The following is a 14,746-nucleotide window of genomic DNA, read 5'->3' on the forward strand; positions in this document are numbered from 1 at the left end:
TGTGGCTTGAAAATTAAAGACATACAGCATATTGAATAATAGTAATTCTTTTTTTTTTTTTATTTTTTTATTTTTTAAATATACTGTATATTGATGTTGAGCTGTAGAGAGGCATTGATATGATGGTGGATGTTGTGTTTTACACAAGCGCTGGTTTTTCTGATTCTGGGGGAGTTTGTGGTGCAGAGCTGACTCATTTTCCTCTGCAGTTTAGTCACTTTGATATGAACAGGAAGTGTGTGTGTGGGCAGGGCCCAGCATGCACCTCTGATCTCCACTCTTAGTCATTTATGACTGGAAATTCATGCATAAACCAATATTACAACTCCTGCTTTTAACAATGCTTGTTTGCTTGTCTGGTACTAGTGTTTGTTACTACAGTGCTAATGAGTTCCCTTCTGTGTTTTAGTACCGAAAGCGTTTTGCATGCATGCGTGCATTAAGTTGTTTTTTGTTTTAAATATAAACTTACATTTTCATCACCAATTAAACTATCTGATTTGTTCATTTTTTTTTAGACATTGCATGTCTAAATTACACTTTTAGATTAATATTTCTGTGAATTAAAAAAAAAAAAAACGCTATCATCAGGATATCATCTCATCTCCATTGCATTTATTTGATCATTTAAACCACACGTGTGAAACTCAAGGCCCCAGAGGGGAAATCCGGCTCTTTTGAGCATCCAATTTGGGCCGCTGCAGAAAGTCAAAAATTCAGAGAAACCATGGATTTTTGTGCAAATTAAACTAAATCAGTTGTAAATATCTCATAGATATCTCCAAAAGAATACACACATGTAATTAAAATCCACAGGGCTCACATTTTCACCCAGGCTTATGTCACATGATGATTTTTCATCTTAAATTGTTAAAAGAACTTGATTTTTTTTCCCCCAAAATCCTGCAACTTTCTTCAAATTATTCCACAAAATGTCCCCAAATTACATAAAAATTGGCCACAAGATCAAAAAACACATTTAAAGCAAAGACAGGGACTGATATCTGTCACTTATTGCTTTTAATGATTTATTTACAAGTTAGAGTGCAAACTACAGCACAATAATGCTTAAATTACTATTTTTCCCGCCTAAAATCTGCCACCTACATAAGATCAACTGCTCCGTATTTGGCCCCTGAGCTAAAATGAGTTTGACACCCCTGCTTTAAACATTAATCCTTATTGAGAAGTTAACTAGAACTGATGTTGAATGACTTTTTTTGTGCTTTTCTTATCCAGACTGAATGTTTTGGCGACCCCTGATGCTGTTGTGTCTCGCCCGGTTGCTCAGCTGTCAATACCCATCAACGGTAACTTTGAATTTATTCGAGGTAGGTGAAAATCTTTTGTCTTTGCAAAGTAAACTTAACTGAACCAAATTGCTGTCAACCGCTGCAAACATCCTGGATTTTTTTTTTTTTTTTTTTTTTAAAAACGCACACACGCACAGGCCTTTTCTTCATTTCCTGCCCTCAGTTCAGTTACTCTTGCCTCTGTAATAAAACAGCAGTGAACAGGTTCGGTCAAGGATACTTTTCCTTTCACCTGTGTTTATTACAAAACTGAAAATGCAACTAAGAAAAGCTGTTTGAATCCTTCCCCACAGCACTACACCTCCCACTGTAGATCATTAACAGTATTGTATTTGTTCTCTTCATTTCAGAGGCTGAAGAAGCTCTTCTCATTGATTTCTCTGTAGATTGTGAGTATATGATATTGTTTTTAAAACTACATTTTTAGTTTTTTGCACAGTATTGCTAGTACCTATTTAGGGGCTTTACTTTGGTCGTTAGTTGCCAGGGTTTTCCTCAAGAATCCTGAACTGGTTCCACTGTTAAGTCACTTTTCTTTGTGTCCAGGACATTCTGCTTTTTTATGTGTTTCCAGAGACTTTCAGTATCTAACATGAAGACATGTTTTTCTCCTTTAGCGTGCATCCGAATACGAATAAAAGGAGAAAAAGTCCCAGATCTGCTCTTGGAGGTTCAGGACGATGATCGGACTCAGACTTTTGTTGCTCAGGTGAAGAGCGCACAGGACCACGGTAAGACTTTCAGCAGATTATTAATGATCAGATCAGTCACTGAACATTTACTTTCTGCGGTTCATTTACTTTACACTGGGGGCTGTTTTTCCAGAACTTTACCCACAACTAAGTCAGTGAAGGGATTTTGTTGTGCACAGGAGTTGAAATCCTACACCTGCCTGATTTCACTATTATTCAAAACTTAAATCTTGTTCGCAAATTCCTTTGTTTTCGAAAGCTTGAATGATCATACATGGTTTATGTCTGTGTGTTACCTTTCAGTTTGTTTTATTTCTCCATTAATATTTTGTTTTGGGCTTTTTCAAAGTGATACAATTTTCAGTTATACTCATATTTACGAATCAGTTCAGTATCACATGTTTTATACACAAATATAGGAAAAAAAAGCAATAACAAAATTAAAACAAGCTGAAAATAACATAAAAACAAAAACCAGTGCCTTTTTCAGTTTTTAGTATATTGCTCTTGGGTTATGATTCAATTCAAGATCACCAAGAACAAGACATTTTAAATTCAAACACATTGATGTTTGTGATTTTTGAAACACATTGTTGAATACATCAATCGTTATGTTACACAATACATTAGCTTGATGCTTAAATGTTATTTCTTTGAGTATAGTGTTTTATTTTTAAAAAATGAATTATATTAAATTCATAAAAGTTATGTAAAATCAATTTGACTCTATTGCAGGCGGATCCTGAAAAAGTCTTAAAAGGCATTAAATTCATGAATCTAAAAATACGGCCTTAGTTTTCATTAAAATGTCTTAAATCAATGTTTCAAAATTCTTACATTTTAACACATACGTATGATTTTTATGATTGTAATTAGTCTCACATTGCCAAATAAATGATAACATTAATTGGTTTTAAAAAAATATATAATTTACCGTAACATCGCGCAATCACGAAAGCAGAACAACTACAAAACAGTGACGTGGTTGCAGCGGGACTCTGTGCAGATGCGCGTCATGCTTGTAGCAACTTTTAACAACATCGGGAAACGTAAATTTAAAGAAAATTGCCTGTCAAATTAAGATTTTTCTTAATGGTTTTTATTTTTTGTATTTTTGTTGTTTAGTAGATTTATGTTTGTAGTCGTCTTGTGTGTTTTGAGTGATTTTGATTATTTGTCTTTTTTTCTTGTGTATTTCACTGTAATTTTGTGTGTTTACTTTGGGGGTCACCAGTTGAACAACTGCACTAGACACTGGAAACAAATTTACCCTAACCCTATGTAAGTAATGGGGCATTTTTTCCCCCCCAATTGTGTTTACAGTGAAGGTGGTCTTAAATTTAATTTCAAATGACATTAAAAAGTCTTGAATGTAATTTGACAGAAGCTGTAGGAACCCTGTATTGTTTCACCTATTGAATTTAAAAGTACCATAATGATTTTGAGTTTTGGTGGCTTTGATGTTTTTTGTTAGGTTTTTCTTTGGTCAACAAAATGATTCAGCTCCCCCCCCCCCCCCCCCAATCATACATTCTGTGTTGTTTGAGCAAATTCTGATGTCTAATGTCAATATCTTTGGTTTTGTAGAAATTAGATTTATTTAATTTAATTTATCGGCTGTGGAAACTGTGCAAATTTCCCCTTGTGGGACTAATAAAGGTTACATTATTGTATCTTATCTTATAGGGCAACCATGTGGTTTAGTGACAACTGTCTTTGTTCATAAGTAATTGTTGTTTTTCCACTGCAGTGCTCAAGTTTGATATCATTTTGACACAGCTAATTCTAATCAAATTAGGAGCAGAGCCTTTGTTTATCCATAGATGTAACATGGAGGATCTCAGATAATTAAAGAGATAACTTGTTTATCCAGCGCGCTGCACTCTCTCACTAAAACTTTAAATGTTAGCAAACACATTTCTCTTGAGCTTCCAGATATTACCATTACCTTAACTCAACAATACCTGAGCTTACAGCGTTCTCAGTCTTGGTTGAATTCAGCTTGGTCTACGGACACAGAGATACACATATACTGTACGTAGCTGCTCCTCTGAGGATCTAATCATGAATGCAGGAGAGATAAGTAAATATTTCTTCTCTCTTTTGTTGAATTGTTTGAATTTATTGGATGAACAGGTGCAGTTCCATGGATATAGTTGTGGGTTAGTGTTTTTGTTCCCTGGTTTGTTTCAGTTTCACTCATACCAGTAAAAGGATCAGAGGGTTTATTACTTTAGATGAGATTGGCTCAGTTTAATCAGACAGAATTTGGACTGCATGTGATTTGAATTCATTTTGCGTTTAATTGGATTATTATTAGCTTTCTTGCAATCCCAAATCCAGTTACAAATGGCACTCTATACCATTCCAGACATATTTAAATAACACATTTAATGACAAGCTACCATTTGTCAGTTTTTTTTTTTTTTATTGTGTAACATTCTATTTTCTGTCTTCTGTCTTCTCATAAATACTCTTTACTGTTGTTTCTTTAAGATATATTGCTTTATTACTACAGTAGTATTTTACACACATTACCTTTTAAAAACAGACTATATATAATTTCAAGTAATGTTGAAAGAGTTTCTTTGTAGAGGTAAAAAATTTAGACCCTTTATTAATAGGTTTGGATCAATTTGTTTAATTTTTCTCACTTTCTTTACTGTGTCCTATATTTTTGATATTTCTTTACCAAGTGAAACAATAAAGTTCCTAATAATAATAAAGAAATAACTTTATCCAAGGGACTTTAATAAGTTTCACTCTACAGCCTGTAAACAGACAGTCTCCCTGTAGGGAAAATACATATCTGTTTAAATGATCGTCTTCAAGCTATGGCAACAGGGAAGGTTTAAGGCTTTCAGCCAAAGTCATTTTTAGTTTTCATTTCATTTAAGTCTGACTTGGAACCTTTTCATCACCACTTTATTTTAGGGCCCTATGAAATCCATTTGATTTTTTCCCAAATTCTGTTAATTTTTTTTTTCTCCCAAATTCAGTGTTTCCCGCATTAATTTTTTTTAATTCTGTTTATTTTAGAACTATTAATATTTTTTTTCTCCAGAAAATAATTATTTTTTAAATCCTGTGAGGAAACAAAATAAATACTAATAAAAAAAAAAAACCATAATTAAACAAAAATGTAAGTCAAAAATGAAAATGTAATGTAAAATAATGCAATTAAAAGGTAGATATAAGTTGTAGTGACATGGATTATTCTGACTAACCTTTTTAAGTGTTTATATGTCTTATAAAGATGTATGAGAACAGCATTAATGTCACCCACATTCCCCTCAATGGTTTACTGATCAGCTTTATTGATTAAGTTTTTATCAACTTAATTCAAATTAACCCAATTTAAATGATCCTGATGACGTCATTCCAGACCGTAATGATTAAACAAAAACAAATGGAGATAAGGATGCATCTGTCATTTTACCACTAGGGGTCAGAATATTTGACAGTATTAGAAGTTATCATTAACCTACGATGCTTCAGACTCTACAATCCCATCGATGGTCTCGTCCACAACAACAGAACAACTTTATCCACAGATCTTCTGTAGCTCTGATGAGATGTTGTGCCCCAGCGGAGTTTCACAGACACGTTAAAGTTAAGCGGGAACTGGTGGCTTCATATTTAGTATTCAGTGATGAGTTGCGTAGTTATTTGGCACTTTAGATTGTGTTTCGTGTTTTTTAGACTGTGTTTGGGCCTGCGGTGCACCTAATAAGCGGTCCCCGGAAACATTTCCCCATTAAAAAAACGTTCCTTTGCTTCACGGTGACGGCGTTTCTAACTGATTCTGACCATTTCCACGTTCAACAGTTGATTCTGTTTTCATTGATTGATTCTGCGATTCCGTCCGCGATTTTATTAACATGGATTTTAAAGGGCCCTATTATTTCTTTTGTTGGTAAAAGACATGGAGACATACCATCACCACTCATGTTCACACACAATCCATATGCTGCATGCTTTGATGGCATCATTGACAATCACGTTTTCAAATTTACGGTTAGGTGGGCTGCTGAAAATGAGTTTATTGTATTACATAAAAACTTTTTTATTTAATTATTTTTTTACCATTAGTTACTGTAACTTGTTACTCTACTTTCTGTGTAGTAGCTTAAGCTTTTCATGCACCGTATTTCTTTCTGACAATTCTATTATTTATTTTCTCCAGTTAAATCTTTTTTCGCCAAAGTGATGGAGCCTGTTCCACCCACAGCCCATAGAGGTCACGTTCCCATCCCAGCTCAGAGAGCAACAAAGCCAGCTAACTCTGTAGCCCCGGGAGCTAACCAGCACACATCTACCAATGCACTCCCTACTAATCTTGTCAACAGCACCTCAATCAACCAGAACAGCACAGGTGACGACTATAAAGAGGCTTATACTTAGTTTCCATTCTTCATTACTGTCAGTTTTCCTTATTTATTGATGTGCTTAAAAATCCAGTTCCAACACTTGCCTCAGAATTCGGATTTGAAAACTTCAGTCATGTTCATAAAGCGGAAGAAAAAAAGAATCACCAGAATCGAATAGTCGGCACGAGAGAGCCTCCGCCCGTTCCTCCACTACCTCCACGCAAAGCATCGTTCTCTCCATCCAGTCCTCTGCCTCCTGCTCCGGTCCCCAAAGAAAGAGCTCCGTACCAACAGGCCAAGGACAACTCTGTTAACACTAAGCCGGAGTGAGTTGGCTTAACTTCATAGCTGCATTTCTTTGCAAAAACCCCAAATAAACAGACCATCGATTTACTATGAGATCCATCTGAGTTTGCCCTCTCCTCTCCTATCTATCACAGCAGCTTTAGGTCAGGGTTTGATTCCCCGGACAGGCCAGCGACATGGTGCGACAGTCCCACCTCCAGCATGAGACAGGCCATGTTTTCCAGCCAGGCAGGACAAAGAGAATACCTCATTAAACACCGCCTGGCGAAGAAGGAAAGCGAGTACGTGGACATCCGTCCCTACAGGTAAAGCTGCAAGACTTTGTTTTGTACAACAGTTTTGACTCAGAAATGCTGTAAAATATTTAGTGATGCACCGAAATTCCGGCCACCGAAAAAAGCCGACCGAAACAGGATGTTGTGACAATGCAATCAGCGCGCGCACTTGTCTGGAAATGGGCCAACTTGTCCATGGAACCGCAGAGCAGCTGTATTTCAATCCAACTGACCACTAAAGCATTTTCTGAGCAGAGTTGACGGGGCGCTTAAGTGCGATTTATGTTTGTGTCACACTACCACTGTTGTTACGCGTCGCCCTCCGTTAACGTGGACCACACGGAAGCAGAATCTGGTTTCAGAGAGGTGCTCTTTATTACATCACGACCATACTTGGTCCGCGTTATAAAGATCATTACCATTATAAGCCGCTACTTTTTTCCCACGCTTTGAATGAACCCTGTGGCTTAAACAATGACGCGGCTAATTTGTGGATTTTTTTTTTTGGTTTTACAAGTTTTCATGCCACCAAAAAATTGAGCTCCGTCAGATCAGACCAATGAAATTGCCGTTAAGGTGGATCAATAAAACATCACATTAAATCAAGCGCACTCCCACTGAATCATTCTGATCAGTCATTTTGTCATGCACACACCCTCATCATGGCAAAGACACGGAGAAATGCATAGGATGCAGCTTTGAAGTTTCACACACATGCATAGAGAGAGACAGCGCTGCAGCAGTCTGAATGGAGTAAAAGTAGGAAGGAAACAATAAATGGCATAAAGTTGTTCAATCATGTAGAACAGCCCGTCTACCTGCCCGTTCTGATTGGCTGAGTCATCTGAAGGGCACCTTCATCAGCCAATAGAGTGCGGCCTATGTTACGATGTGGCCTTTGTGTGGATTTTTCTTGGAAAATTGCTAAATTATTGGAATGCGGACAATACAGCGGTGCGCTTTATAGCCCAGAAATGACGGTGCTTTGATGGGATTAAACCAGTGCGCACAAAAAATGCTGCACGCTGCAATCAAAGCACAATGCAATTTTAATGATAACATATTTAATTTCTCTTCCAGAAGCTCAGTCAGTTACAGGTCTATACATTATTATTTAATGTATGAGTGGGGGCAAATTGAACATTTTCTTTGCTTATTTTATATTGTGCGTTGTTGGAATGTCAGCGCTAAAGAAATATTTAAATGTTTTTAATTGATTTACTCTTTGAAGCATTAATATTCATTTATACAATTGCAATGTTTTAATTTAGTGAGGTTAGTACACGAGGTTAGTACACGCTCATAAATGCAATGGTCATAATAATTTGCGGTTTTTGGCCTTGGTTTTCTCATTTTCTGTTTTAAATTTGGGCCAAGAATTTTCATTTCGGTGCATCCCTAAAAATATTAGGTTAGACATGGATTACTAAAATACGTCTACTCTTCTGCGATACACTGTCTGGTCTTTGGCAGGTTCTTCACGGGTACGTGGAACGTGAACGGTCAGTCTCCAGACAGCAATCTTGAGCCGTGGCTCTGCTGTGACTCTGACCCTCCTGATATTTATGCAATCGGGTCAGTGAATGTATATAAACAGTGCAGTGTTAATCTCAAAGCCACACAATACATACATGTGATTGTTCAGACTTAATAACACAGGCTTGGTGACGTTGTGTACAAATATAGTTTCCAAGAGCTGGACCTGAGCACCGAGGCTTTCTTCTACATGGACTCGTCTAAGGAGCAGCTGTGGGTCGACGCCATAGAGAGGAGCTTACATCGAAAAGCCAAGTACAAAAGGGTGAATAAATAACGGCTTCATGTTTGATTAGTCAGCCTGGCTGTATAAAGAGGCATGTTTAGTTAGAAAACGAAGAAGAACTCATCATTCTCAGCCTCAGATAAATACAACAATAAAAGACCTGTTTGCTTTATTTCTCCTCAGGTGCGGATTATACGACTGGTTGGAATGATGCTTGTTGTCTTTGTGAAAAAGATACACCAGAATCATATCAAAGAAATTGCTGCAGAGCATGTTGGGACAGGAATCATGGGGAAAATGGTTTGTTTACTTATTCTCACACTAAATACCACAATTTGGATTGTTTAGGCTGACACTTGCTTTGTTCATTAAAATGTGACACTATTTCTGTAAACATCACCTCCTTAAACATAAATTGTGTTGTAAATTGTCACATTATCATTTATTAAAACATCTTAGAATCAAAATCTAAACACTGTGGTCCTGTTTGTTTAAAACAAGGGTGTTAAACTGATTTTAGTCAAGGGGCCAAATACGGACAAGTTTGAGCTTAAGTGGGCCACAGATTTTTGGTGGGAAAATAAGCGATTTCAGCATTAATGTGCCCTTGTTTGCACTTCCACGTATAAATGATATGTAAATGATTAAGTATGTGAGTATATCAGTCCCTGTGGGATCCTCACCTAAAGTTACCAGATTTGGGGAATTTGGGGTGATTTCGTGGAATAATTTAAGAAAAAAATTGCTAGATTTGGAAAAATCTGAGTTATTTCAACAATTTTAGATAAAAAAATGAATGCTGTCATGTGATATAAGAACTGGAAAACTGAGCTCTGCAATTATTGTGGATTTAAATAGAATTTTTGTATTTGGAGATGCTGCGATATCTACTACTAAATTAGTTGGTAATTTACAAAATGTTTCATGTTTTTTCTGTCATTTTTACTTTTTTCCAGGGGGCCGAATTTGATGCTCTAAAGGGCTGGATTTGGCCCCCGGGCCTAGAGTTTGACATATGTGGTTTAAAACAATGTGGTTTTTTTTATGTTTCAGGGAAACAAAGGAGGCGTAGCTGTGAGGTTCATCTTCCACAACACTAGTTTTTGCATCGTCAACACTCATCTCGCAGCGCACGTGGAAGACTTTGAGCGCCGCAATCAGGATTATAAAGACATATGTGCCCGAATGACGTTCCACCTACTGGAACACCCACCTCTCAGTATCGTCAAGCACGAGTGAGTCTTTGCCCAGAATGAATATTTACATCTAAAGCGTCATTACTGTTGTGTTGTGTTAAGCCTCATCCTTCTCTCGTTTGTGTGTGTGTGTGTGTGTGCGTGTGTGTGTGTGTGCGTGTGTGCGCGTGTGTGCGTGTGTGACAGTATTGTCATCTGGCTCGGAGACTTGAACTATCGACTCTTCCTTAATGATGCAGCCGAGGTTAAAAGGCTGATTGCACACAATGAGCTCAAGAAGCTTCAGGAAGTGGATCAGGTGATTAAAAATGGCATTGTGTGTGTGTGTTTGCACGTCGGTGCAGCTTAGTGCAAACAAACTCTGTTTACAGATTTGATGACTTCAAATTAGTTTTTTTTCTGAGTCTTCAATTCAAGATCAATAAAATGGCCTAGTTCAGTGGTTCCCAACCTTTTTTGGATCGTGACCCTTTTTTACATCACAAATGTCTGGCGACCCTGAACAGTTTTTTTTTGTAATTAGTTTGTGATCATGTGTAACAAATACAGAGTAGACAAGATTAGTGCACAAAGTGACAAGATAAGATGTTTTTGTACTGTTTTTATTTAATTTTTCTTCTTTTCTTTATATTGCATTTTATTTATTTTTAATATGAAATATAATATTATTTTGAATGTAACCAGTAATGATCTTTTTAACACATTCCAGGCGATGCCAAGGTTCAATCTTTTATTTGTATAGCGCCAAATCATAACCAATGGTATCTCAAGACACTTTACAGTAGAGCAGTCTTAAGGACGGACTCTTCATTTCATGGATACACACATATGCATATATACGTATATACACATACATATGTATCCCACACCCAACATGAATTCATCATGGTGGCAAGGAAAACCTTCTGTTAAGCAGCAGGAACCTTGTGTGGATCCCATTCCTATGATGAACAGCCATCCACGTTATGCTGTATTGGGTGTGTGCAGAGGAAAGGGTGGAGACAGAGTGGTTGAGAGGATATCACTTTATTTTGCTGTCTTTTTTTTCTTTTTTAGCTAAACATTCAGAGGCAGCAAAAAACTGCTTTCTCAGATTTCATGGAGGGCGAAATCAACTTCATTCCCACCTACAAGTATGACCCCCAAACAGATCGATGGGACTCAAGGTTAGAACCTTTGGGAATTATTATTATTCAATAAAAAATAATAATACAGAAAGACATTACATGATTGAATTAGCTTATCACAACCTGATGAGAGCTGATGTGTCTTTTTACTTCTATTCTTTTAAAAAAAAAATTATTTTGTGCCACATTTATGATCTAATGGTGCTTAATTATGATAATAGTAATAATAATACATTTTATTTATTAGTGCTTTTCAAACACTCAAGGACACTTTACAGTTGTTAAAACAGTTACACATAAGTCAAAAAAGAAAATAACAACAACAAAGGTAACTACAAGAAATGCATAATAATCATAAGTTAAAAGCTTGTTTAAAAAGGTGAGTTTTGATGAGTGATTTGAAAGTTGGAGGGTAGGTGGAGTGTTGAATGTGTGCATGGAGTGTGTTCCAGAGAGGGGGGGGCAGCTATGGACTTGGCTGAAAAAGGGTATTTTTATATACAGTAAATGTGCACAAGGTCCATGTGATCACGCAAACCCAGAAATGGATCAGAAAAACTTTTCGACAGCTGAAAAGGTTAACTCATTCACTGCCAGCCATTTTCAGAAAAGTTACACTCCTCAGTGCCAGCCATTTTAGAGCATTTTGACTGATTTTTAAAGACCCACAGAATATTTTGTACTATGAAAATCTGAAACCAGATTCTGAAAGAATAGACTCTCTACTTTCACTAGGCCAGGCTTTTGATGGCAAAATTATTATTGTTTTGCTATGTAGGTCAAAGTTGCATGGTTTTTTTTACCAAAATTTTGATGTTAATCCAGATCTCCCTCCCCCCTTCAGTTCCCAGACATGCAGCTTCCTCCTTCTCTGCGACATCTGAGTCCGCCGTTTGGCCTGGGTTGTTGATCGTTTTCTCTCACCATTGCCACACTCTCAATAGTCCACTTAGGTCCACCCCTTCATATCCCTTCGTGTCATTTTCTTTCATAAACTTCTTTCCTCTTCCTCTAACCTCTGCTCATCATGGCTAATCTCTCATCCAAATTTGCGCTACTGCCACCTACATGCCATCAGTTGGTAACTACATCATAGTGCAAGCTTGATATTCACAGGAGAACTCCATCACACTGTCTCCTAGCAACCTCAGTCAGAAAACACATCTGACCCATATATGCGTCAATGGCAGCGAGCGTTTGGATTTTAAATGAGGCATATATGCATCAATGGCAGTGAATGAGTTAAGGTGGCAGCGATCATTGGAGATGTCCTGCCTGTCAAATCACAAACCAAAGCCAGTGTAATTTAGAACAAGAAAAATTAGATATTCTTGATTATGTAAGGAATCTTATCGTGTTTTTTCTGTTTAAAATGTAATCTTGGAGTGTGTTTATTTCCCAATCTCTAATTTCTGTCCTCTGAACCTTGCGGCTGTTTCTTGCAGTGGAAAATGTCGCGTTCCCGCTTGGTGTGACCGGATCTTGTGGCGGGGCAGCAACATTAAGCAGCTAAAATATCGGAGTCACATGGAGCTGCAAACCAGCGACCACAAGCCAGTCAGCTCCCTCTTCAGCGTAGGGGTAGGAAATGGTCAAAACATGAAGGAATGATGTAATGTAATGAGTAAATAATAAAAAGTAAAATATAAAAATGTATGAAAAAATGAATACATTGGACTCAAATGATACTTTTTGTAAAAATGAATAAATATTGTTTTTTTTTTTTTTCTGCAGATAAAAGTGGTCGATGAGACGCGCCACAAAAAGGTGTTTGAAGAAATCGTTCGAGCGATGGACCGAATGGAGAACGACTTCCTTCCGTCTGTGTCTCTGAGCAGGAGAGAGGTGCTAATGATGATGATGTATTTCATTTTATTTTTTTCTTCTGATTGAGAGGTTTGGGGTTTGATTCAAGTCTATAACCGTCTATGTGTCAAAGTGTCCTTGCACAAGACACTGAACCCTAAGTTGCTCCTAGTGGTCGACTAGCGCATTGCATGGCAGCTCTGTCCCATTGGTTTGTGAGTGTGAATGAGCTGATGTTATAAAGTGCTTTGAGACTACTTCAGTGTAGGGATATATCAAGTACGTAATTCCAGCGAGGCTTCTGCTGATTGCTTTAATGTGTCCAATGCTCGGACACAGTTTTGTCCATGACTTCCGAGTAATAATTCCAGCAAGTTTATTTTGTTTTTTTTGTTTTTTTTTCATAATATGTTACGGTTTCACTTATTCAAACAACTGAGTTTACTTTGATCTCCTGACATGTTTCAAAACAGGGAAATCAAAGTAAACTTTTTCAAAAGTAAACTTGTTCAAAATGAACGTGCTGGAATTAATATACGGAAAGTCATGAACAAAACTGTGTCCAAGCATTGGACACATCGAAGCGATCAGCACACGCCTCTGAGGAAGACTGGCAATTAACAGTCGAAACAAGTCAGGAGATCAAAGTAAACTTCCTGAAAACAGTTGTCTGAATAAATTAAACCTCAACATATTCATGAACTTTGTCACACTTTTATTCTTCAGTGATTTAATCTTCATGTCTTATTAAATATGAGATTAGAAATATGTTCTCCTGACCTGTGCCTAATGCTGTTTCTCTCTGCTTGTGCTGCAGTTTGCTTTTGAGAATGTGAAATTCAGGCAACTCCAGAAAGAGCGCTTCCAAATAACCAATGACGGGCAGGTACCCTGTCACTTCGCCTTCATCCCCAAACTCAACGACTCCCAGTACTGCAAACCCTGGCTGCATGCAGAGCCCAGTGATGGATTCCTAGAGCCAAGTAGGTTCTTTATCGTCTTTTAAATTAGACAAATAGGTTTAAAGGCCAATGTAAAATGCTGGATGAATACACGGCTAAAACTAAGCACTTGCTTGAGTTAAGTAACTGGAAAGTGTTCAAGAGATCGACTTAAACATTACAAAAGGAGGGTGTGATTATTACATGACATAAAGACAAGAGTTTAACCCTCAGCTAAATAAGGTCGGATAAGATTAAAAAAAGATAAGAAAGCCTCTTTTATTTCCCTAAAAGGTATCATTGCCTCAGAGCTTGAGGCTGTCTTATAAAAGAGATGTTTTTATACGACATATAGATGGATGGATGGATAGATAGATAAATAGATAGATAGATTGATAGATAGATAGCTAGATAGGCTTTATTTTACTCGTTGTCCTGTCCATATAATAAACAGAATATACAGTGTATAAATCACAGAAAAGAGTTTACATTAAAAGAGAGACCCCTATCCTTTCAGGAGGCCATACCAGTGCTTCCAAAGTTCAGCGGAGTAACGTATAGCACTGTATACAATGTTGGTTCCAATAAGAATGACTCTGTTGTTCGTCTCATTTAGTTGGCAGAAAATTAAAGTTTCTTAAGACGGCCTTCAATGTTTTGACCCCAGCAGATACATTGGTACTGGTCCATGTGGGCTTTTTTTTTTAAAGAGTCTGAGTGCATCATTATAAGCTAAGGGTGTAAGAAAAAATCAGTTTGGCGATATATCGTGATATTTCACTGTGCGATTATCGTATCGATCCAAAAAATGTCCAAAATCAAGTTTTTTTTTTTTTAATGAAAAAAACATGTAATTGTGCTAACATATGCATAGTACGTAAATGCCTAGTCACTCGGTGTCAGTGAACCACATCAGACCTTGTTAAAGTACTCCTCAATGCATTTTAGCTTAAAGTTG

The 14,746-nt window shown here is 37.1% G+C and overlaps 1 protein-coding gene across 10 annotated transcripts in view; it reads left to right on the forward strand.

Annotated features, from left to right (window-relative positions):
* ocrl (OCRL inositol polyphosphate-5-phosphatase) overlaps positions 1 to 14,746 on the forward strand; it is a 29,127-nt gene that overhangs the window by 4,665 nt on the left and 9,716 nt on the right. For 4 of the 10 annotated variants that reach the window (XM_028459640.1, XM_028459641.1, XM_028459647.1 and 1 more), the window contains exons 3-17: positions 1,240 to 1,331; positions 1,664 to 1,702; positions 1,931 to 2,044; positions 6,192 to 6,380; positions 6,467 to 6,701; positions 6,816 to 6,986; positions 8,430 to 8,531; positions 8,643 to 8,757; positions 8,902 to 9,018; positions 9,772 to 9,953; positions 10,101 to 10,212; positions 10,971 to 11,080; positions 12,487 to 12,622; positions 12,776 to 12,886; positions 13,665 to 13,830. In XM_028459640.1, the coding sequence (XP_028315441.1) occupies positions 1,240 to 1,331; positions 1,664 to 1,702; positions 1,931 to 2,044; positions 6,192 to 6,380; positions 6,467 to 6,701; positions 6,816 to 6,986; positions 8,430 to 8,531; positions 8,643 to 8,757; positions 8,902 to 9,018; positions 9,772 to 9,953; positions 10,101 to 10,212; positions 10,971 to 11,080; positions 12,487 to 12,622; positions 12,776 to 12,886; positions 13,665 to 13,830 (1,991 nt within the window). Of the gene's footprint in view, positions 1 to 1,239; positions 1,332 to 1,475; positions 1,518 to 1,663; positions 1,703 to 1,930; positions 2,045 to 6,191; positions 6,381 to 6,466; positions 6,702 to 6,815; positions 6,987 to 8,429; positions 8,532 to 8,642; positions 8,758 to 8,901; positions 9,019 to 9,771; positions 9,954 to 10,100; positions 10,213 to 10,970; positions 11,081 to 12,486; positions 12,623 to 12,775; positions 12,887 to 13,664; positions 13,831 to 14,746 lie in introns of those variants that run through there. The other 6 variants (XM_028459642.1, XM_028459643.1, XM_028459649.1 and 3 more) reach the window with 3 other exon arrangements.

The sequence above is a fragment of the Gouania willdenowi genome, chromosome 10, assembly GCF_900634775.1.
Source record: "Gouania willdenowi chromosome 10, fGouWil2.1, whole genome shotgun sequence".
NCBI classification, from domain to species: Eukaryota; Metazoa; Chordata; class Actinopteri; order Blenniiformes; family Gobiesocidae; genus Gouania; species Gouania willdenowi.